Below are 25488 nucleotides of genomic sequence, written 5' to 3' on the forward strand. Positions count from 1 at the left end.
AGGCCCTTATTCCCCTTAGCACCCATCATGCTGACTAACGACTAATCAAGTGAGTCTCAATTCCATCCCGGAACAATGCTCCTTCTGTTGACACGTTGGAAAAAATTCAGGAAGCTTTTTTGCCAAGCTCAGGCTCATCAAAAAAGTTACACTCTGAGACATCACACTGAGTACAGCAGGTCAAATGTGTCCCATTCCTAATTACAAGAGCAGAAATCGGCCAAATATTTCCCATGAAGGTTTTTGTTGGCATTCTAGAAAATGATCTGCTTCATTTAAATTCAAGGTACCCCTAACTAACTCAATTGCTCTTTTGCTCCATCTCAATATACTCACTCAATTCCACGGTTTGGGTGAATAATAGGCATAATTTGCTTTAATTTTAATTTAATGATAGGTTCTGTGCTGATTATCAGTGATCCAAGATGAGAAATAGCATTCATGACCTGGCTGTGCTTTGTGTATCTCAGCAGGTCTCAACCCCAGCTGCAGGCAGAGCTGGAAAAAAAAATTCTAATGCTCAGGCTGCATCCCAGACCAATGGAATGAGACTCTCTAGGAGTGGGGCATGGACTTCTGTTTTTTGTTTTTTTGGTTTTTTTTTTGAGACAGAGTTTCATTCTTGTTGCCCAGGCTGGAGTGCAATGGCATGGTCTCAGCTCACTGCAACTTCTGCCTCCCGGATTCAAGCAATTCTCCTGCCTCAGCCTTCCAAGTAGCTAGGATTACAGGCACACACCACCATGCCCAGCTAATTTTTTTTTTTTTTTTTTTTTTTTTGTATTTTTAGTAGAGACGGGATTTCACCATGTTGGCCAGGTTGGTCTCAAACTCCTGACCTCAGGTGATCGCCCATCTTGGCCTCCCAAAGTGCTGGGATGACAGGAGTGACCTACTGCACCTGGCCGACTTCTGCATTCTTTAAGCTCTCCAGGTGATTCCAGGGTGCAGCCAGGGTGCAGAAGTACTATCTAGCTCATCTTTGCTCAAGGCTAACTTATTATACCTCAGCTGCTTCCCTAAAGGATGCTCTTGTAAAGTCCGCTCCTTGCTTGGCTCTTCCTGATGAGCTTTGCATCTGTTTTATGTGATTGTAGGCCTGACAGCCGCCAGAGAAGAGGGAATACTAAGCAATGGGAAGCAGGAGCCAGAAGGTCTCAAATGAGGGATCAGGGATTTCTTTTTTGAGACAGGATCTCACTCTGTCATACAGGCTAAAGAGCAGTGGCAGGATCACGGCTCACTGCAGCCTCAACCTCCCAGGCTCAAGCGTTCCTCTCTTCTCAGCCTCCTGAGCAGCTGGGACTACAGACATGCACCAGCACGCCTGGCTAAATTTCGTTTTTGTAGAGATGGGGTTTTGTCATGTTGTCCAGGCTGGTCTCAAACTCCTGGGCTCAAGTGATCCCCCCACCTCAGCCTCCCAAATTGCTGGGATTACAGGTGTGAGCCACTGTGCCTGGATGGGATTAAAGTAGAGATTTCTAACATTATAGAAAGAATGAAGGAATAGCCAGACTGTTCTCAGGATGGGAGGACTCAAAAGGCAGGAAATAGAACTGGAGGTGATTTTTAAAGTCATGGTTCAGCTCTAAGGCACTGGTCTTAATGCAAAGTCCTACATCTACTTTAAATTTGAAGGAGAGTGAATATTCACCTGTTCATGTTTCTAGGCTCAACTGTAGAAGGGGCTTTCCTTCCTCCTTCCCCATTCCTTTCTCCCCATTTCTAATTCTCTGTATCCTCCTCTTTCTCTTTCTTCGTCTGTCCCCCCCTCTCTCTTTCTCCCCCTCCAGTTGCCGTCTCTGCCTCTTTGCCCTTGTCTCCTGTCCAAGTCTCTCTCCCTCTAATTTTCCATTCCTCACTTCTGCTCCACCCCACCCCCTCCCCCAACTCTTCCTCTCTGTCTTCCTGTGTTTTTTGTCTCCGTGACTGTCTCTCTTCTCTCCAGTCTCTTTTCTTCCCACTCTGTGTCTCTGTTTCTGTGTCTCTCTTTGTATCTCTGGCACTCCCTGTGTCTCTGCGTCTCTCTGTCTCCATTTCTCTGTCGCTCTCCACATATTTGTCTCTCAGTCTCTATTTCTACCTGTTTCTCTCCCCTCATGACTCACTCCCTCCTGTATGTCTGCAACTCACTTGTGCGTGCAAGTCTCTCCCCATCTCCTCTCTCTCTCTTTTTCTTTCTCTTTATCTGTGTGTGTGTGTGTTTCCCAGTCTTTCTCCTGATGTCCTTCTCTCCTGGTCCCCCTGTCCCTTTGGGTGCATATGCACATGCATGCCTGTGTGTATGCATGTCTGCATGTGTGTGCATGTATGTGCGTGCACATCTGTGTATGTTTGTGTATGCATGCATGTGTGTTCATGCATGGCTCTGTGTATGCATGTGTGTGCATGTCTCTGCGTGTGTGCGCATGCGTGTGCATGTCTGTGCATGCGTGCATGCATGCATGTGTGTAGAGGTGTCTGGGTCTCCATTTATTTCTCAGTCTCCTCTCTGTTCCTTTGTCTCTGTCTCATTCTTTTCCTTTCCCTGACTCTCTTTCTCTGCTTCTCTCTCTGTTTCTCTCTATATATAGCTCTCTTGGTCACCCACACATGACTGTGTTTGTTCCACACCAGGCCTTTTGTCTACCTGACCTTCATTTTTGTAATGACTTGCAGGGAGAGGCCTTGACTAAGCTCAGCTCCACCTACAGATACCTGCATTTTCCCAACTGACTGAGAGGGCGGAGGCTGCTGGAGAAGCGTGAGAGAGGCCTTGGGTGCACACACAGCCTGGTTCCTTTCTTTAATTCCTCCAAACTCAGTGATCTTGCCTGAATGCTTGGAGTCAACTTGGGGATGCAGTGGGGTGCTGGCACCCCACTAACCAGGAAAGAGCAGCCTGTGCAGGCATCTGGGTGGGGTGGGGTGGGGTGGGGGTTACCGGAGCCACTGGGGTCTGGCTTCCTCTCTGGCTTCATCCCTTTCATGACACAGATGCTCTCCATGACCAGCTTGACAGGGCCTGGTGGGTTCTGCATCGACTTCACCAGTGAGATGTCGGCCGGGTTCAGGGTGTCCAGAGCAGCTAGTGCAGCCTCGAGCGCAGGCATTGCCTCAGCTAGATCGCCCTCACATTCGTTCTGTGGGCAGCACAAGGACAAAGGAGATGAGTGCCCAGGGCCTGGCACACTGGGGGCAAAGCAGAGCTTCACTCCTACATGAGGAATCAGGAAGAGGTGCTTCCTCTTCCTCTTCCAGATCCCCTTTAACACAGTGCCTGCCCCTGAAGCTGGACAATGGCTCTGAGCGTTAACCAGCAGCCGGAACACATGCATGGCTTTTTGGGGCTGTGGTCTGGATGTCCCAAACATCTGAGTATTCAACTTATTTGCTTTTTTGGCTGGGCGCGGTGGCTCATGCCTATAATCCCAGCACTTTGGGAGGCCGAGGCGGGTGGATCACTTGAGGTCAGGAATTCAAGACCAGCCTGGTCAACATGGCAAAACCCTGTCTCTACTAAAAATATAAAAATTAGCCGGGTGTGGTGGCGGGCGCTTGTAATCCCAGCTACTCAGGAAGCTGAGGCAGAAGAATCGCTTGAACCCGGAAGGCGGAGGTTGCAGTGAGCTGAGATTTCGCCATTGCACTCCAGCCTGGCCAACAAGAGCAAAACGCTGTCTAAAAACAAAAACAAAAACAAAAGACAAAAACAAAAAAACTCACATAGGCGTTGTTACCGCATTTGTTTCTACACTAAAAACGTAATAATTTAAAGTTGACCCTGAGTCTTAGCATGAAAAGAGCAATTGGATTGTTTGAGAGGTATGGAGTTCAGTGCAATGTGGCGAAATGTAATCAGATCGCAGTAGTTTTGGTATCACTCATCAGCGTCATTAGGGGGGAAAGAAATAATTGGAAAGAATTGACCAACGTAAGCAAATCATTGTGCTCGTGAATCAAGTGTTGGTGACCTGATTCTTGCTTTTGCAGTCTCTTTGTCTTCCCAGTATGGATTTCTTTTCCTTTTTTTTTTCTTTTCTTTTCTTTCTTTTTTTTTTTTTTTTTGACAGAGTCTTGCTCTATCATCCAGGCTGGACTGCAGAAGCGGTGTGATCTCAGCTCACTGCAACCTCTGCTTCCTGGGTTCAAGCAATTCTCACACTTCAGGCTCCCGAGTAGCTGAGACTGCAGGCGCCCGTCACCAGGTCTAACTTTTGTATTTTTAGTATAGATGAGTTTTCACCATGTTGGCCAGGCTGGTCTCAAACTCCTGACCTCAGGTGATCCACTCGTCTCGGCCTCCCAAAGTGCTGGGATTACAGGCATGAGCCTCTGTGCCCAGCCATACTTTTGAGTTTCTAACAAATCACCTTTTTTTTTTCTTTTTTGGTAAAGAGCAGGGAACTAGCTTTTTCTCCATATAAAGAAACACTAAAATTTATGTTTCTTAAAGGCAAATTAGTATCAAACAGAAACTCCTAATATGGATTTCATTTGCATTCCTGCTGTGCATTCGGTACCCTACTGGGCACTATTCCATGTTGTGTCATTTCTGGAAGTGTGAGGAGATTAGAGAAAATTAGCAACTCCTCCCAGGCAGGAGGACCACAGCCCTGAAAGGTCCAGGAAGGGATTCCAGTCCACACAAAAGCCTTAGGGAAGCTACACATCAGACACTGGTTTCTTCTCCTCCCTGGGTAGTTTCTTCCACTTCCTGACTCATCCCAGGATGTCACTCCCTGGAAGAGGGATGGGATGGCAGAGTATTGAGCCTCACCCTTTGCACTGAAACCTGATGTGGCAGTTTTTGCCTGGGAGTGGGTGTGGTGGGGTGTCCTGGGTCACCGCCTTACAAACCTTGTGCCATCACTCACCTCCCTCCTGCTCCAGCAAGTCACTGTTTGGCATGACATTACAGAGCAGACTCCTGGCTGTGCTGTTCTCCTTCCCTCTGTGACCCACATGTGGAGAGGGGCTAGCCTTGGTCCCATAGGCAAGTCCCCTTGGTATAGAGCAAAGAACAGCAGTTTTGGAGAATCGCTAACATAGACCCTTACGCTCTGGCACAGGCTATAAATGTTACATGTTTTCCTCTTAGTACCCCCACTTCGTAGATGAAGAAACTGAAGCGAGGAAAGGACAGAGCAAAAACTGAGCCCTGATGTACCTTCTTCTAGCACAGAACCATGGAAGAGTTGCCAATTCATGCGCCTCAGGGGGCCAGGCCAGTGAGTGTGAGTGGGTGGGGCTGGGGCTTTGGTGAATTGAAACACAGGAGCAGCATCTATTTAATACCGATGATGAGTGCAACCCGGGAGGGCAGCTCCGATGTTGCCAGGTTGCCTGATGTTTTCCAAAGAAAAGCTGAAAATTCAGAATTGTTACTTGAAATCTCCTGATTTTTTTTTTTTTTTTTTTTTTTTTTTTTTGAGATAAGATCTGACTCCGTTGTCCAGGCTGGAGTGCAGTGGTGTGACCACAGCTTACTGCAGCTCCTGGACTCAAGTGATCCTCCTGACTCAGTCTCCTGAGTAGCTAAGACTACAGGTGTGCTCCACTGCACCTGGCCAATGTTTTTCTTTTTAGTTTTTTGTAGAGAAGAGTTTTCACTATTGTTACCCGGGCTGCTCTGAAATTCCTCCTGGCCTCAAGCCATCCTCCTGACTCAGCCTCCCAAAGCACTGGGATTAAAGGCATGACCCACATTGCCTGGTCTATTATTACTGATGGTTTCCATTCATCTCCTGTCTGTTCTATTAGGACTCTAAGTGAAAAAGCATCTGTAATTCAGGGTATTCATTATGTGACTCTGACAGGGATCAGACCCACCCAGGGGATCTCCCACAGGCCAGGCCTCTGGACTCAGTGGAGAAAAGCCAATCAAAAAGGCCTGCCCTTCTGAGACAATGCCCCATGACTTTTTTTTTTTTTTTTTTTTTTTGGTCACTCAGGCTGGAGTGCAGTGGCATGATGTTGGCTCACTGCAACCTCTACCTCCCAGGTTCAAGTGATTCTTGTGCTTCAGCCTCCTGAATAGCTGGGATTACAGGTGCCCCACCACCAGACTCGGCTAATTTTTATATTTTTAGTAGAGACAGGGTTTCACCATATTGGCCAGGCTGGTCTCCAATTCTTGACCTCAAGTGATCCTCCTGCCTCAGCCTCCTAAAGTGCTGGGATTACAGGCGTGAGCCACAGTGCCTGGCCGCCATGACCTATTTATGACAGAAGACAGACATAGGCTGCTTTTTGATCAAGCCCTTGTTTGAAGAATGGTTGTTAAGTGGGGGCATAGGTTCAAGTATGTTAAGGTAAGTGCCATGAACCTTGGCTTCTAATCCCACTAACTAACCATGCAGCTCTGGAAAGTCAAGTTACCACTGAACCTCAATGTTGTTAACTCTCATATGCCCATGTCTGTCATTCTTTCTTTTTTTTTTCTTTTCTTTTTTTTTTGAGATAAGGTCTCACTCTGTTGCTGAGGCTGGAGTGCATTGGTGAGATCTCGACTTACTGTAACCTCTACCTCTTAGATTCAAGAAATTCTCCCACCTCAACCTCCTGAGTAGCTGGTATTACAAGCACGTGCCACCATGCCCAGCTAATTTTTGTATTTTTAGTAGAGGTAAGGTTTTATCATGTTGACCAGGCTGTTCTCGAACACCTGACCTCAAGTGATCTGCCCACCTTGGCCTCCTGAAGTGCTGAGGTTATAGGCATGAGCCACCTCTCCTGGCCCCATCTGTCATTCTGAAGTCTCAAAGTAGTTTTAATGCTCAAATGTAACCATGTACTTCAAAGTGCTTTGTGAAATATACAACATCACATCAGTGCTAATAGAATAAATAGATTTTCTTTTACTACCTGAATGTAGGTCAAGCCCTTACCAGGACTATTTCCTCTCTGGCACAAGAATCACCTTCAAGTGGGTTTCCTCTAGGTTCAACATTCTGTCATTCAACAAATATTTATTCCATGCCTACAACACGCCAGGCATAATTGAGCAAATATACGATGGAGGCGAAAGAAACAGCCATGTGGATATCAAAAGGAAGGGCATTCTGTGTAGAGGGAACAGCCAGTTCAAAGGCTCTGGGGTGGGAGTGCGGGTTATGATTATTGAACAAATAGCTAGGAGATCAACGTGGCCAGAGTACAGGGAATGAAGGAAAAGTGGTAAGAGATGAGGTCAAAACAGATTGGGTCTTTTTGTTTGTTTGTTTTTGAGACTGGGTCTTGCTCTGTCACCCAGGCTGGAGTGCAGTGGTGCGATCTGGACCCACTGTAGCCTCGACCTCCTGGGCTCAGGACTCTCCCACCTCAGCCTCCTGAATAGCTGGGACCATACGCGCACGCCACCACAGCCGGCGAATTTTTTTACGTTTTTTGTAGAGATGGGGTTCTCCATGTTGCCCAGGCTGGTCTTGAACTTGGCTGGTCGTGAACTCCAGCACTGAAGCAATCCACCCACCTCAGCCTCCCAAAGTACTGGGATTACAGGCATGAGCCACTGCACCTGGCCACTTTTTTGTTTTGTTTTTTAGACAACACAAGGTCTTGGTCAGCTACTCTGGAGGCTAAGGCGTGAGGATCACTTGAGTCCAAGTGTTCAAGGCTGCAGTGAGCTATGGATTGCAGTGGTATGATCCTAGTTCACTATAGCCTCAAACTCCCGGGCTCAAGCAAACCTCCCACATCAGCCTCCTGAGTAGCTGGGACTACATGGGTGTGCCAGTACACCTGGCTGAGTTTTTTAGTTTTATTTTTGTAGAGACAGGATCTTGCTATGTTGCCCAGGCTGGTCTTAAACTCCTAGGCTCAGGTGATCCTCCCGCCTTTGTCTCCCAAAGCTCTGGGATCACAGGTGTGAGCCACCACACCTGTCCATATGTTGGGTCTTAATGCTTCCTGGATTCAACCATGGTTCAGAGCAACTTGCTTCATCACTTATCAGCTATGTGATGCTGGGAGAGTCGCCTACCCCTTATTATTATTATTATTATTTTTAGATGGAGTTTCACTCTTGTCGCCCAGGCTGGAGTGCAGTGGTGCAATCTCGGCTCACTGCGACCTCTGCCTCCCAGGTTCAAGCAATTCCCCTGCCTTAGCTTCCTGAGTAGCTGGGATAACAGACACACGCCACCATGCCTGGCTAATTTTTTTTTTTTTTTTTGTATTTTAATAGAGACGAGGTTTCACCATGTTGGTCAGGCTGGTCTTGAACTCCTAACCTCAGGTGATCCACCTCCCTTGGTCTCCCAAAGTGCTGGGATTACAGCTGTGAGCCACCATGCCCAGCCTTGCCTCACTTTTCTCATCTGTGAGATGGACATAACCATGCTTATTCAGCAGCACTAGTTCCCTCCCTTTCTTCTTGGTCTTTCTACCTTGATTCCTTGGGCAATGGCAGCAGCAACATTGGCTTCTTTTTCATCTGCCTGCACCAGAAGTTTCTTTGCATCAGCTTCTCTCGTCTCTGCTTCAATTTTCACCATCATCTTGGCAGTTTCCTCAGAGGTGAGGATGAGTTGAGGTTGAAGAGCGGTCAGTTCTCTTTGCATGACCGCTACCTAGCAAGGAGAGAGGTGGGAGGAATCCGGGGTCAGCACTGAAAATGGCAAAGTAGACAAGAGTTGAAAGGATTCTTCAACCTATGGCATAAGCAGAAAATATGTACTAATGATTTTGACATGGTCCTGGGTACAGATTTGTTTCCTAGTGATTATCTCACAGGTTTTTCAACACAGTTATTGAGTTTACACTCTGTGTTGTGGTTATCAAGCACTGTGCTAGGCACTAGACATGTACTTGTAAACTAAAAATTTTTTTAAAAACTATGTCCTCCCTCACCGAGTCTATATTGTAGTGTTGGGGGTAACGGGAGAGAAAGAAAAGCAAGTTAAGAATTTATTTATTTATTTATTTGACAGAGTCTCGCTCTGTCGCCCACGCTGGAGTGCAGTGGCACAATCTTGGCTCACTGCAGCCTCCGACTCCTGGGTTCAAGCAATTCTCCCGTATCAGCCTCCCGAGTAGCTGGGACTACAGTCACACGCCACCACGCCTGGCTAATTTTTGTATTTTTAGTAGAGATGGAGTTTCACCATGTTGGTCAAGCTGGTCTCAAACTCCTGAACTCAGGTGATCCATCCGTCTCAGCCTCTCAAAATGCTGGGGTTACAGGCGTGAGCCACTGCACCCAGCCAAGAAATTTTTTTTAACTACATTTTTTTGGCTTGTAATCCCAGCAATTTGGGAGGTAGAGGTGGGAGAATCACTTGAGCCCAGAAGTTCAAGACCAGCCTGGGAAACATAGTGAGACCCAGTCTCTACAAACTTTTTTTTTAAGTTAAAATATACTTTTTTCTTTTTTTGAGATGGAGTCTCACTCTATCACCCAGGCTGGAGTCCAGTGGTGAGATCTCAGCTTACTGCAACCTCTGCCTCCTGGGTTCAAGCAATTCTCCTGCCTCAGCCTCCCAAGTAGCTGGGATTACAGACATATGCCACCACACCTGGCTAATTTTTGTATTATTAGTAGAGACGGGGTTTCACCATGTTGGTCTTGAACTCCTGACCTCAGATGATCCACCTGCCTTGGCCTTCCAAAGTTCTGGGATTACAGGCATGAGCCACTGTGCCCAGCCAAAATTATTTTTTAAAGCTACATTTTTTTAAAGGTTGTGAATTAAAAACACAGCTGAGATAGAAGTTACTTTCAAAGATACTTTTTCCAATAGTACTGTGGACTAAATAGCACTGTGGACTAAATGTTTGTTTCCTCCTCAGATTTATATGTTGAAGCCTAATCGCCACTTCGATGGTAATTATAGGTGAGGCCTTTGGAGGGAATTAGAGTTAGAAGAGGTCATAAGGGTGAGGCCCACATGATGGGGTAAATGCCCTTATATAATAAAAACAGGAAGCCACATGAGATCTGTCTCTTCCCACTATGTGAGGACACAGCAAGAAGGCAGCCATCTGCAAACCAGGAAAAGAGCCCCCACCAGACACTGGATCTGCTAGTGCCTTGGTCTTGAACTTCCCAGCCTCCAGAACTACGAGAAATAAGTAAATGTTTGTTGTTGAAGCCACGGCAGCCCAAGCTGACTAAGACAAACAGTCTGATGCTCTATAAAACATTCCTGCCAAGTAGTTTTCTGGTCTCTGAACTCCTCTAATAATGGGGAGCTCACCACCTCTCATGGGGCTTGTGCCATTTTTCAGACAATTAAACCCATTAGGCTGGGCTCAGTGGCTCATGCCTGTAATCCCAGTACTTTGGGAGGCCGAGGTGGGCAGATCACTTGAGGTCAGGAGTTTGTGACCAGCCTGACCAACATGGTGAAACCCCATCTCTACTAAAAATACAAAAATTAGCCAGGCGTGGTGGCACGTGCCTGTAATCCCAGCTACTCGGGAGGCTGAGGCAGGAGAATTGCCGGAATGTGGGAGGTGGAGGTTGCAGTGAGCTGAGATTGCACCACTGCACTCCATCCTGGGTGATCGAATGAGACTCTGTCCAAAAAAAAAAAAAAAACTGACATTAGATTTTCTTGGTGCAGAGCTAGAATTTACCCCCCTGAAGTTTTCACTCACTGGTCCTGATTCTGCCTTTTAAGGCAGCTCAGACAAACAGGGTTGGGTTTCATGTATTTGGAGAGCGTTTTCTTGACCTTGTACCCAATGCCCCCAGTGAGTCTGTGTGAGACCAGAAGCATGGCAGGCTGACCTGGTTAGGAACACAGGTTTTGGAGTCATGCAGATCTAAGTTTCGGTTCTGGCCTGACCACTCGCCAGGCTGTGTGATCATGGGCGAGTCACCTGGCCTCTCTGTGTCCTGGTTTCTTTGTGTGTCACATGGAGATGATAACAAGACTTTCTTTACACACAGCACTAGGGATGTGGTAGGACCTAAGAAATGTTAAGTGGCACAATCATTTTATTTTCTGGTCTAGACTGTCTTGGGTCCTTTTGCTGCTCCTCTGACATGACCAACCTCACCCTTGTCTGGACAGACTTCAGTTTCAACATCTCTAAAAACCAACGACTTACATCCCCAGGAACAGAGCAACAGAGGCCATTTCCAATGTTCTCTCCCATCCCTGTGTTGCAGTGTTTGTGGGTTTGCTGTACACAGAGCCAAGCTCTGTAAATCAATCAACAGTCTCAGGTCTGTATTGGGGCTGAAAATCCATCTCCTAGTACAGCTTTCATTTTAGACAATTTTTCAAGTGGCTCTAAGAACAAATTAATTAATAACTCATGTGCCAGGCATTTTGCTAAGGGCTGCACTGTGTCAGCTTACTTCATCTTCATAATAACCCTATGCTGTGAAAACTGCTACCACTTTTTTTTTTCTTCTTCTTTTTTAAAGAGACTATGTGACCAGGCTCTGTGGCTTATGCCTGTAATCCCAGCACTTTGGGAGGCCGAGATGGGCAGATCACCTGAGGTCAGAGTTTGAGACTAGCCTGGCCAACATGGCAAAACCTCGCTTCTACTAAAAATACACAAATTAGCTGGGCATGGTAGCACGCACCTGTAGTACCAGCTATCTGGGATGCTGAGACAGGAGGATCACTTGAACTCAGGAGGTGGAGGTTGCAGAGAGCTGAGATTGCGCCACTGTATTCCAGCCTCGGTGACAGAGCAAGACTTCGTCTCAAAAGAAATAATAAAATAAAGAGACAAGGTCTCACTCTGTTACCCCGGTTGGAGTGCAGTGGTATGATCATAGCTCACTGTAGCCTTGAACTCCTGAGCTCAAGTGATCCTCCCACCTCAGCCTCCCAAGTAGCTGGGACTACAGGCACATGCCACTATACTTGGCTAATTTTATTTTATTTTATTTTTTTAGAGATGGGGTCTTGCTATGTTTCCCAGGCTGGTCTCAAGCAATCTCCTGGCCTCAAGTGATCCTCCCACTTTGACCTCCCAAATGCTGGGAGGCGTGAGCCACTGCACTGGGCCTTCACCTTTTTATAGAAGAGGAATCTGAGGCTCGAGGCAGTGAAATAACATGCCCCTGGCTCTACAGCTGGTATGCTGTAGAGATACATTTGGGCCCAGATCTGACTCCATAAAGATATCTTGAACTATTCACTGCCTTATCCTGCCTATGTCCTCACAAGGTGAGACAAGGGAAGCACTTACCTTGAGTACAAAACTTAAGGGGGCATTAAAAAGAAAGTACTCAAGATAAATAATACATTATTGCAATAGGTTAAGAAACCAAAATTAATGCAAAAACCCATGATGAACAAAAGATCAAAATCTTTTTATTTTTATTTATTTATTTATTTATTTTTTTTTGAGACGGAGTCTCGCTCTGTCGCCCAGGCTGGAGTGCAGTGGCGCAATCTCGGCTCACTGCAAGCTCCGCCTCCCGGGTTCAGGCCATTCTCCTACCTCAGCCTCCCGAGTAGCTGGGACTACAGGCGCCCGCCACTGCGCCCGGCTAATTTTTTTCTATTTTTTAGTAGAGACGGGGTTTCACCATGGTCTCGATCTCCTGACCTTGTGATCCGCCCGCCTCGGCCTCCCAAAGTGCTGGGATTACAGGCGTGAGCCACCGCGCCCGGCCTAAGATCAAAATCTTAAAGACAGGATCCCACAGGGCAGGAATTACAGTGATGTAGGTAAGGTAAGCTCTGCAAATGCAGAGTCACATTCTGCTTGATTTGGTGTCCTCTTAATTCTGCAGCTGAACACATGCCTCAGCACATCCACCTCGTCCCTGGCCTCTTCATCTCTGTTCTATTTTGGCAGTGCTCACCTGTGAAGCTGCAAAGTCAAGTTTCTGCAAGCCTGTCAGGTAGCGGTTCCTCATCATAGCCACCTCTTGCCTCTTGCTATTCAGGAGTGTCTTGAAGGTTAGAATCAATTCGAGGTAGGAGGTGGGGGTAACATAGTTGTGTCTTCGAAGTGTGTTGTAATAATCGAGTGACAGCTTCTTGACGCTCTCTTGGAAATATTTGCACATGGAGACGACCCTGCCGAGGACACCAAGGTGGTTAGGCGGGACCCAATGTCCTCCAGGGAGATCCAGTACAGCTTTGGTTATAGACATGAGGGTGTGAGAAGACACATACACTGACGATGATCCACTAGAATCCAAACTCTTTGAAGACACGTCAACAGAGCTGAGGCAGAGAAGGATGGGGCAGGTGCACAGGTGCATACTCTCACACAAATGATTTTATATTTATTTATTTATTTATTTTTTGAGACAGTGTCTCTCTCTGACACCCAGGTTGGAGTGCAGTGGCGCGATCTCAGCTCACTGCAACCTCTGCCTCCCACGCTCAAGTGATTTTCCTGCTTCAGCCTCCCGAGTAACTGGGATTACAGGTGTGCGCCACCACACCCAACTAATTTTTATATTTTTAGTAGAGATGGGGTTTCACCATGTTGGGCAGGCTGGTCTCGAACTCCTGACTTCAGATGATCCACCTGCCTCGGCCTCCCAAAGTGCTGGGATTACAGGTGTGAGCCACTGTGCCCTGATCAAGTCATTTCTATCACTGATCCCTTTGATGAATCATCAGGGCTTACGCAGGAGTTCCTAAACTTTAGTAGTTTGGAGAAATACCCTGACTTTGTAGAAAAAAAAAAAAAAAAAATATATATATATATATATATATATATATATATATAGAGAGAGAGAGAGAGAGAGAGAGAGAGAGAGAGAGAGAGAGAGACAAGATTGCACTCTGTCATCCAGGCTGGAGTACAGTGGCACAATCATGGCTCACTGCAGCCTTAACCTTCCTGGCTCAAGCGATCCTCCCACCTCAGCCTCCCGAGTAGCTGAAGTCTTAGGTGCACACCACTACACCCAGATAATCTTCTGCATTTTTAGTAGACACAGTTGGGGGAGGGGGTGGGGGTTGCTATGTTGCTCAGGTTGGTCTCGAACTCCTGACCTCAAGTGATCCGCCCGCCTTGGCCTCCCAAAGTGCTGGGATTACAGGTGTGAACCACCATGCCCAGTCAATTTTTAAAAATGCATAAAATAAAACACAGAATTACCATGGAAACCAAATATATTGAAATAGACTTTTTGAAATGTTTTAAAATATTTTAGAATTTATAATATAGTAATATATGTGCTGCTTTACTGAGGCATTAAATCAGGGAGTAGTAAACTTTTTCTGGAAGGGGTCAGATAGTAAATATTTTAGCCTTTGTGGACCATGTGATATCTGTCACAGCTACTCAACTCTGCCATTATAGTACAAAAACAGCCACAGATGATGTATAAGCCAATGGACACGGCAGGGTTCCAATAAAGCTTTATTTACAAAAGCAGGGTGAATTGAACTAGGCCCATGAACCATAGTTTGTCAGCTTCTGCATTAAATAACAAGAGTGGGCAGCAGGTCTAAAAAGCACCATCAATTTGAAGAAAATTATACGCTGAGTTAACTGTAATGAAGGAATGAGTTCTGCAAAGAACTATGATTCCTACTGGTAACAAAGTCAGGCCCTGCTCATCCCACTGCGGTTTACTGCCTACATTCATCACTGGAGGAAATGCAAAGTACCAGTTGGATGTCACTGGAAATGAAGATGTAATGTTTCCCATTCATATTCATCGACCCACTGAGTTCTACCCACAAGCACGTGGACCCAGGTTAAGGGTCTTCTGGTCTAGATAACAAAGTTCAAAATACCCCAGATGGAATTGAAGGCCACTGACACTCTTACCCCTGCCTACTTCCTCATTTTTCATTCATTCATTTAAACAGTGATTGAGGGTGGGTGGGGTGGCACACGCCTGTAATCCCAGCACTTTGGGAGGCTGAGGCGGGCAGATCACTTAAGGTCAGTTGAGACCAGCCTGGCCAACATGGTGAAACCCAGTGTCCACTAAAAATCCAAAAATTAGCTGGGTGTGGAGGCTGACACCTGTAATTTCAGCTACTCGGGAGGCTGAGTCACAAGAATCGCTTTAACCCGGGAGGCAGAGGTTGCAGTGAGCCGAGATCTCACCACTGCACTCCAGCCTGGGCGACAGAGCGAGACTCCATCTCAAAATAAACAGATAAATAAATAAATAAATAAATAAATAAAATAAACAGTGATTGAACCTACTATGTGCCAAGCACCTTCTAGAAACTAAGGATACAGAGGTAGACAAGGTTGACTGATCTCTAGCCTTCATGGAACATCCAGAATGATAGATAGTCTCATCTCTTCCCCTACTCTAGGCAAATAAAATGCTTTATATATATACACACATATATATACACACACACATATAAAGTATATAAAGCACATATATATAATATATATGATAAAGCACACATATATATATGCCTTATACATAAACAAGTGAGTTTTCACCCTTATAGGAACTAATTTTTGCCGGGCACAGTAGCTCACACCTATATTCCCAGCACTTTGGAAGGCCAAGGCGGGTGGATCACCTGAGGTCAGGAGTTCAAGACTACCCTGGCCAACATGGCAAAACCCCATATCTAGTAAAAATATAAAAATTAGCTGGGTGTGGTGGCAGGTGCCCTGTAATCCCAGCTGCTTGGGGGAGGCTGAGGCGTGAGAAACACTTGAATCCGGGAGGCAGAAGTTGCAGTGAGCTGAGATTGCGCCACTGCAGTCCAGCCTGGGGGATAGAGCAAGACTCCATCTCAAAAACAAACAAACAAACCATCTTTTTTTGTGGTCTCAGCAGCAATGTTCTTCCTGTTGAGAATGCAAATTCTAGGACTACTGAAATAGCTATATCATTATTTCCAGGTTCTCATAGCTAGGACAACAGTGCATATCTCCAGGACAATTCTGAACAATGAAATTTTCTTCTTTTTCAGAGAAGATGTTTTATTAAATATCTAACTGTGATTCAATATAAAAGCATAAGACATTTTCTATACACAAATTGAGAAATCTTCAAAACAACGACAAAAATAGAGCCAGCATCTGGCCTTCCAATTTGGAATATCTGGAGTCCTAAAATGCAGTCAACACTTACTCTATCCGAATGTTGTCATCAAGCTCCACATCCTCTAGAAATTTGTTAGCCACCAACTCTAGGGCATCTCTGGGCCAGGACTGGAACCAATCGATCGTACAGCAATTGATCAGCGAAGGGAACATCCGCAGGCGGTTCCTGAAGGCATCCCCAATTGGACTCATGGCTAATGAAAAGGAAATTTTGTTAATTACCTCCCTCCGAGGCAGGTAGACCCAAGGAGGCAGGCTGGTATTCCCCAGGATTCTGGTGGGGTAAGTGGGGGCATGCATCCTCTTCGCGCTCCAGGGATGTGACTGTGAATGCTCATAATAACTGCCTCGGAAGTGCGGGCTGATTAGTGGGATATTTTCACTTAACTTTGTGAGGAGCTATCAGCCCATTACAATAGCCTTTTTTTTAAAAAAAAAAATTGTTCTTATTTTTTATTAAGACAGATTCTTGCTCTGTCACCCAGACTGGAGTGCAGTGGCGTGATCTCGGCTCACTGCAACCTCCGCCTCCTGGGTTCAAGCTATTCTCCTGCCTCAGCCTCTTGAGTAGCTGGGACTATAGGCACCCACCATCACTTCCAGCTAATTTTTGTATTTTTAGTAGAGACAGGGTTTCACCATGTTGGCCAGGCTGGTCTCAAACTCCTGACCTCAAGTGATCTGCCTGGCTCAGCCTCCCAAAGTGCTGGGATTACAGGCGTGAGCCACCATGCCTGAGTCTATTACCTTCTAACTGGTCTCCTATACACCCTATTGTTCCTTCTGCATCCTTTGGGTTGCGTAGCCAGAGTGGCCGGAGCCCTTTGACCCACTTGCTGTATTTGTGCTGACATACGGAAGCCATACACTGTTACCTATAGAAGTTGCTGTGAGGTCATCTGCTTGTTTCTGATCCCATCTCCAGCCAATCACAAATTTTGGGTTCCACACTTACAATTCCATTCATTGTTTATTTAGACGATGTGTGGCTGAAGGGAGCATGATGTCTAGGTGAAGTGAAAGGTCAGTGTGGGTAAAGAAGGGAGGCCTGGCACAGTGGCTCACGCCTGTAATCTCAACACTTTGGGAGGCTGAGGCAGGACGATCATTTGAGCCCAGGAGTTTGAGACCAGCCTGGGCAACAAAGTGAACCCCACACCCCCGTCTCTACAAAAATGGAAAAAATTAGCTGGGCTTGGTGGTGTGTGCCTGTAGTCCCAGGTACTCAGGAGGCTGAGGTGAGAGGATCACTTGAACCCAGGAAGTTGAGGCTGCAGTGAGCTAGAACCATATCACTGCACTCCAGCCTGGGTGACAGAGCAAGACCCTATCTCAAAAAAAAAAAAAAAAAAAAAAAAAAAAAAAAGAACAAAGAGAAAGGGGGATGGTTTGAAATGATGAAGGTGGAGAGGATACAGAGGACAGTCTGGCAGGTGGCCTTATGGCCTTATGAGACTGCAGGACTGCAGGTTAGTAATTTTGGTCCTTATCCCAATGTGTGTGTGTGTATGTGTGTGTATGCATGCATGAACACAATGATATTTGCAGCATATGAAAAAAATCAGCCTGGCTTCATGGAACAGACAAGAATGGAGCTAGAATGATTAGAAAGTTGCAGAGGTGAGCCTGGGTAAGAGGACGGCAGCCTAGCTAATGTGAAGGTGATGGAGATAGAGATAAGAGAGTAGATATGAGAGACAACGGGAGGTAAAATAAACAGGACTTGGTAAAGAAAGGGAAGTACTAAACACCATTGCTAGGTTTCTAGATAGATTGCGAATGTCATTCACAGAGAAAACCCCCGATGTCATTCTGTGCAAGGGTAATTCTCAGAGAATTCAGGGAATTGAAGAGAGAGGGATGGGTTTGAAATTGTTCAGGGTCCGGCATGGTGGCTTATGCCTGTAATCCCAGCACTTCGGGAGGCTGAGGCAGGCAGATCACTTGAGGCCAGGAGTTTGAGACCAGCCTGGCCAACATGGTGAAACCCTCTCTCTACTAAAAATACAAAAATTAGCAGGTGTGGCATGCGCCTGTAACAGCAGCTACTCTGGAGGCTTAGGCACCAGAATCGCTTGAAACTGGGAGGCAGAGCTTACAGCGAGCTGAGATCTCACCACTGCACTCCAGGCTGGGCGACAGAGCAAGACTGTCTCTAAAAAAAAAATGCTGTTTAGAAGAGTGGAAAAAGTTGCCAGAGGAACTCCAGGCCCTGACCCCGAGCTGGTGCATTGGCTGGATCAACCCTGGGACCATTGTAAGAGATTGCGTTGCTCAGGGCACTCGGAAGACCCCAAAACACCCAGAGGAACAAGGGCAAATGGAGTTTTCTTCTTCTTACCAAGGACAATGTGAAGGTTCTTTCTCACCCTCTCAATAAAGAAGTTATACATAGAAAGAGGAGTGGCTTCAACCTTCTCTCCTTGGGTCCTGGCTGCCGTCTGCATCTTCTCCACGATGTCAGCCTTCTCATCAGCAGGGAAGATGTTAGGCACATCGCCTGTGTTCAGAAGCATGTTGATGTCCTCCACAAATGACTCGTCCTTGATCTGATTGTCGGCAAAGAGGAACACGGTGCTTTTGGTGGCCACGCCAACCTGCAGCATGATCTTCTTAAGGTCTTCTCGCCAGTCATTGCCTGTGTAGTTCTTGGTGATCTCGATCTGGTATAGCTCGTATGTGTTCATGAATGTGGACAGTTTGGTGGCACTCTGCCGCCCGCTGCCCCCTATGCCCACCAGGAGCAGGTGGCCTTTGTCCTGCTTCAGGACGCGGCAGATCCTGGAGATGTGCTCAATGGCAAACCTGAACATGACCAGGGACATGGGGGCCTTGCTGATGTTGTTGAATTCTTCCAGATAGTGCTCCATGACCACAGTCAGCTGTTTCAGGTCAGTGATCTCATCATAGATTTTTTTATCACTTTCTGGCTTGAAATAATCTCCAAAGAAGAGGCTTCGAATGTTATCATCGACAATCTTTCCAGTGGGTGACAAATGGATAAGCACCTGTGAGAAAAGTAAATCTCAGCTGGGCATTCAGCAAATGGCACAGCCAGGCTGGTAGGGAGAGCATGGAGGGAGGGCATGGGAGATGTGCTTATTTCCTCTGCGCACATCCTTCAAAGCCATGGATCATCAGTCTTTTTTTGCTTTGTTTTGTTTTGTTTTGTTTTGTTTTGTTTTGAGACGGAGTCTCACACTGTCGTCCAATGGTGCAATCTCGGCTCACTGCAACCTCTGCCTCCTGGGTTCAAGCGATTCTCCTGCCTCAGCCTCCCAAGCAGCTGGGATTACAGGCACCCACCATCATGCCTGGCTAATTTTTGTATTTTTGTAGAGATGGGGTTTCATCATGTTGGCCAGGCTGGTCTTGAACTCCTGAGCTCAGGTGATCTGCCCAGCTCGTCCTCCCAAAGTGCTAGGATTATAGGCATGAGACAGCATGCCCAGCCCAGTCTTTTTGTGTTTTAAACATAATGTGTGGATTTCATGCTTGTAAAGACTATAATGAAAGAACATTGCTGCGCATGGTGGCTCATGCCTGAGCACTTTGGGAGGCCGAGGCAGAAGGATCATTTGAGCTCAGGACTTCAAGACCAGCCTGGGCAACATAGTGAGATCCAGTCTCTACAATAAAGTAAGAAAAAATTAGCGGGGCATCATGGTGCACACCTGTAATCCCTGCTACTCAGGAGGCTGAGGTGGAGGACTGCTTGAGCCCAGGAGTTTGAGGCTGCAGTGAGCTATGATCATACCATTGCACTCCAGCCTGGGTGACAGAATGAGGTCCTACCTCTAAAAATAAATAATTATTTGTTAAAAGAAAGGACATTACAGTATAAATGCTTGAATCAGTCTATTTACCAAGTGATTAAAACATTGGTGGTCAGTTTGTACGGTACCCAGAAAAGACAGTTGAAGGATGGCATCATTTCTTATGTGCTTGTTCCTCCACCAACTAGAGGTATAGACACTACCCCTGTTCCCCACTCTGTGCCTGAAGTAGGAATGTTTTAGATGCCTCCTCTTCCTAGGTTAGAACCCAGTGACGCTTTTGCACTTGGCCTCTAAACGCAAGATGAAACACTTGAAATTTTTCTATGGAGAAATCACAGCTTCTTAGCAGTGGAAGAATAACCAGATGATGCAAATATAGATGTTTAAAACAACTTTTCTTATATGAAAATGGAAAAGAGAAAATATTCACACCTGGAAGACCATAACAATCTTTCACTTGGGCTTTACAGGACCTCAGTCAAATCATGACAATGTACAATACAGTTCATTTCTCAAGTCACCAATTAATTGATCCTAAAAATGCGTTTAAGGTCATTATAAACAAATAATGTTATTGTAAATGTTAAGCCATTTTGACTGGATTCAAACTTATATGTTACAACAGAAGGGAAGCAAAGTTGGACCAAGTGAAATGTCACCAAATCAAAAAAGCAGTTGACTCAATACTGTTTCCTGAGATTCAGAGTACAGAGCTGGGAGTCTCCAACAGCAAGGGAACCTGAAATCTGAGAGTAACATAGTTAAACACTTGGAACCATTTCTGAGGCCAAATGATCACAGAATCTGATTTACCTTCTCTACGGACTGCTTGAAGCAATTGGAGGTGGTTTCCTTCACCATGTTGAAGAAGACCTGTCTGTCCTCCTTGTCAATCAGACGGTCATAGAAGACCCGATAAACCTCATGGATCCAAAGTCGGATACATTTTTCTACATCCTAAAAATCCAGAGTTAATTATTCAAACGAGTGGAAGATGGTCCCTGAGGTTGTAGTTCTCAAGTAGTAGCTAAGTCCTGGGGTTGATGTGAGGATTGAACTAGATAATGTTTACAAAATGCTTAGCACAATGCCTAGCGTAGATGAAGTGCTTAATAAAAGTTAGCTATTACTGCTATTACTACATGTTCCATGTAGCCAAGGACATGCTGAATGATTTTGGTAGTAAAATGATAGTGACTGACCTGCAGGTGTGTGTGAGGGCACAGCAGGACCCCTTGAATCACTCGTGAGAAGTCCCGCAGGTTAAAGACGTAATGTGACTTAGAGGGAGTTGGCAAGAAGTTCTCCACTGCCTCTCTATAAATTGTCTTAGTAGCTTGGACCAGCATCTTTCCATACCTTGGGAGGAAAGGGATGGCACAGTATTCAAGGAGGGGCCAGAAACTGAGAACCCCCAGCCTAATATCCGGGAAGACGTGGGAACCTCTTACCTTAAAAACATCACATCAAACCCTTTCCCGAAGTGCCAGTCAACAATCGAACTGAAAATCTTGGTTAAAATGTCATCCTCAAAGGCATTGATGGAAACGATATTCATATGGCGAGTGAATCGTCCTGGGGGACACAACGCACAAGTGAATCATCCTGGAAAACACATATTCTCACACAGTCTGTGACCCTAGGATGCAGGAGAGTTGGCTTAGCCTTCTGGCTTCATGTTCTAGAGCTGTGCTGTGCAATATGGCAGCTTCTAGTCACCTGCAGCAATTTAAACTTAAATTAATTAATACTAAATAACATTAAAAATGCTCTTCCTTAGTCTTGCCACACTTCAAGTGCTCAAGAGCCACATGTGCCTAGTGGCTACTGTATTGCTCAGTTCAGATATAGAGCATCGCCATACTGCAGAAGTTCTACTGACTGTGCTAGTTTAGCATTCAAGATTATTATATTATATTACGTTACATTACATTACATTATATTATATGATATATTATTTTTAGGGATGGAGTCTCACTTTGTTGCCCTGGCTGGAGTGCAGTGGTGCCATCTCAGCTCACTGAAACCTCTGCCTCCCGGGCTCAAGTGATTCTCCAGCCTTAGCCTCCAGAGTAGCTGGGACTATAGGCACGCGCCACCATGCCTATCTAATTTTTGTATTTGTAGTAGAGACGAGGTTTCATCATGTTGGCCAGGCTGGTCTCAAACTCCTGACCTCAGGTGATCTGCTGGCCTCGGCCTCCCAAAGTGCTGGGATTGCAGGCATGAGACACTGCACCCGGCCTCAAGATTGTTTTTAAAAGATAAAGGCAATACATGATCATTGTAAAAGAGTCACGATTCAGGAATACTTTTGTTGAAAGTGAAAATCTCCTTCTTTCACTTAGTTTATATGCGCCAAATCCATTCTCCCCTGCCCAAGGTAACTACTATTAACTTGGTATCCTTATATCATCTATCTATCTAATCTATCTATCATCTTTCTATGTATCTACATATCTATGCATCTATTTGTCTAATCTATCATTGTTAGATATCTATATTTACGTACTTATTTATATCGATATATACCAGCTTTATTGATATCCCAATAATAACTCACATATTGTACAATTCGCCCATTTAAAGTACAATTATTCAATGATTTTTAATATATTCAGGGTTGTGCAACCATCATCACAATTTTAGAACATTTTAATTGCGCTAAAAAGAAACCTTATACCCATTAGCAGTTACTCCCCATTTTCCCATGGTTCTCAGCAACTAATAATCTACTTTCTGTCTCTATAGGTTTGCCTGTATATCTTTAAAACATTTTTTTTTGTTACAAGTAAAAGATAGATACAGAAAACCACACAAAACAAATGTATAGTTTAGCAGGTCATTATAAGGTTAATACTCTTAGCATCTACTGTCAAGATTAAGAAATAGAATTTTGCCAGCCGGGCGTGGTGGCTCACTCCTGAAATCCCAGCACTTTGGGAGGCCAAGGCGGGTAGATCACGAGGTCAAGAGACTGAGACCAGCCTGGCCAACATAGCGAAACCCTGTCTCTACTAAAAATACAAAAATTAGCCGGGCGTGGTGGCACATGCCCGTAGTCCCAACTACTCGGGAGGTTGAGGCAGGAGAATTGCTTGAACCCAGGAGGCGGAGGTTGCAGTGAGCCGAGATTGTGCCACTGCACTCCAGTCTGAGCGACAGAGCAAGACTCCGTCTCAAAACAAACAGACAAACAAAACAAAAACGAAATAGAATTTTGCCAGCCCTCCACAAAAGCCTCTCAACAGAGCCCATGCCAATCAAATTCTCTCCTTTTCTTCCTCCAAAAGTTATCACTCTTCTGACTTTTATAGTAATTGCTGTCTTGCATTTCTTCATGGTTTTTACCATCTAAGCATTTCAAGCATTTATTTGTAGACACCAGGGTTTAATTGTTTAATTCTGCCAGTTAACCATATGCTTTTTTTTTTTTTTTCCTGAGATGGAGTCTCACTCCTATTGCACAGTCTAGAGTGTAGTGGCGCAATCTCGGCTCACTGCAACCTCCATCTCCCTGGTTCAAGCAATTCTCCTTCCTCAACCCCAAGTAGCTGGGATTACAGGCATGCACCACCACGCCCAGCTAATTTTTGTATTTTTAGTAGAGATGGGGTTTTGCCATATTGGCCAGGCTGGTCTCAAACTCCTGACCTCAGGTGATTCACCCGCCTCAGCCTCCCAAAGTGCTAGGATTACAGATGTGAGCCTCTGCGCCCGGCCTCATATGTATTTTTTAAGGTCTCTTTTTAATTTATAGGTTTTTCCCTCCATTCCTTTCTTATGTGTCTTATCTGTTGAAGATCTGGGCTATTTGACTTAGAGTTTTCATAGTCAGGATTTTGTTGATTACACACTTATGACGCAGTTCATCACATTCCTCTGTCCTCTGTATTTCCTACAAATTCGTAGCTGGATCCAGAGACTTGTTGGGTTTCAGATTTCATCCCTTTGGCCAGACCATAGGTGGGTGGTGTGTTCTTTCATCAGAAAGTTCTCGATAATGTTTCTCCTTTTGTAATGTTGGTAGCCACTGATGCTCAATGGCTAGATCTATTAATTCACTGGGGTTTGCAAAATGGTAATATTCTGAGTCACTTCTTTTTCATCTATTAGTTGCAATATTTTCATGAGATACTTCCCCTCATCAACCACTATTTGGTTATACAGTGGCACATTTCATACAAGAAAGTCAGGGTGTCAGGGTCAATGCCTGTTTCTTTCCCATTTACTTATCAGTTTCCAAGATAATGAGTTGGTTCCTTATCATTTTCTGTAGGTGACCAGCTATTATTATTGCTATAGACTCATGGATTAAAATATACTTAGACAAATTTCAATCCATTGAAATCACTACCATTGTTGAAGCTTACATTTTCTCATCTTTGGTCAGTGAAAACCTCTTTATGTTGACAACCAAGTCCTTTTGATGTGAGTCTGGTAATATTTGATAGCTTTCTCATTATCTGGTATATGAAGAATTTACAGGCTTATTTCACATATTTCTTACCCCAGCAGACATGCAATCAGCCATTTTTTTAAGATGTCTTGGTTTCTTTCAGCAGGAAATTGTATTTCAAGACTACAATCTGAGTAGTAGACATGCCCATTGTTAATAAAGTGGTCATTATTTCTTTAGATCTTTTCAGTGGACATTAAACATCAAGTTCAAATTTAGGACTATAAAACTTTTGCCTAACTTCTTTTTTTTCAGTTTTTGTTGTTGTTGTTGATTCATTTGTTGAGACAGATTCTCACTTTGTCACCCAGGCTGGAGTGTAGTGGTGTGATCTCAGCTCACTGCAACCTTTGTCCCCTAGGTTCAAGCAATTCTCATGTTTCAGCCTCCCGAGTAGCTGGGACTACAGGTGTGCACCACCATGCCTGGCTAATTTTTGTATTTTTAGTAGAGACAGGGTTTCACCATGTTGACCAGGCTGGTCTCAAACTCCTGGCCTCAAGCGATCCACCCTCCTCAGCCTCCCAAAGTGCTGGGTTTATAGGTGTGAGCCACAGCCCCTGGCCCTAAATTCTTATGTATTACATCTTGACTTCCTTTTTTCCACCCTGAGACTCCTGGTTCTCAAAAAACTAAGGGATAAGATAAATAGAAAATTCTACGTTTTCAATTGTTCTATATCTACATCATCAAATAATACAGTCTTTACATAACATCATCTCTCCATTTAGTCTTAGTTCAACAAATAACCATTTATTTAATGCTTACTACTAGTTATATCAATCTTTCCATAGTCATTTTGTTTTGTTTTTTTTTTTTTTTTGGAGACGGAGTCTCGCTCTGTCGCCCAGGCTGGAGTGCAGTGGCGCGATCTCGGCTCACTGCAAGCTCCGCCCCCCGGGTTCACGCCATTCTCCTGCCTCAGCCTCCCGAGTAGCTGGGACTACAGGCGCCGCCACCTCGCCCGGCTAGTTTTTTGTATTTTTTTAGTAGAGACGGGGTTTCACCGTGTTAGTTAGCCAGGATGGTCTCAATCTCCTGACCTCGTGATCCACCCGTCTCGGCCTCCCAAAGTGCTGGGATTACAGGCTTGCGCCACCGCGCCCGGCCTCCATAGTCATTTTGATTACCTGAAATCCATTTTCTAGAAGATTCCTGAGAAATGGCTTAAAAAAAAAAAAAAGTCTCTGAGTTTGTGCATGTTGATAACAATTTTCCTTTAATACTTAAAGATTAATTTTTCTGGCTATAAAATCCTCAACTCTCATTTTATTTCCTTAAGTATCTTAAATGTGTTAT

The 25488-nt window shown here is 45.1% G+C and overlaps 1 protein-coding gene across 1 annotated transcript in view; it reads right to left on the bottom strand.

The window, feature by feature from the left end:
- Positions 1 to 25488, bottom strand: part of DNAH3 (dynein axonemal heavy chain 3) — a 211576-nt gene that overhangs the window by 33422 nt on the left and 152666 nt on the right. Inside the window, exons 46-53 of the mRNA XM_073015222.1 lie at positions 21182 to 21305; positions 20933 to 21089; positions 20544 to 20687; positions 18293 to 18959; positions 15980 to 16145; positions 12764 to 12980; positions 8373 to 8555; positions 2927 to 3125 (exon numbers count right to left, since the gene is read on the bottom strand). Coding sequence (XP_072871323.1) covers positions 2927 to 3125; positions 8373 to 8555; positions 12764 to 12980; positions 15980 to 16145; positions 18293 to 18959; positions 20544 to 20687; positions 20933 to 21089; positions 21182 to 21305 — 1857 coding nt within the window. The remainder of the gene's footprint in view (positions 1 to 2926; positions 3126 to 8372; positions 8556 to 12763; positions 12981 to 15979; positions 16146 to 18292; positions 18960 to 20543; positions 20688 to 20932; positions 21090 to 21181; positions 21306 to 25488) is intronic.

This window comes from Chlorocebus sabaeus, chromosome 5 (assembly GCF_047675955.1).
Source record: "Chlorocebus sabaeus isolate Y175 chromosome 5, mChlSab1.0.hap1, whole genome shotgun sequence".
Classification (NCBI taxonomy): Eukaryota; Metazoa; Chordata; class Mammalia; order Primates; family Cercopithecidae; genus Chlorocebus; species Chlorocebus sabaeus.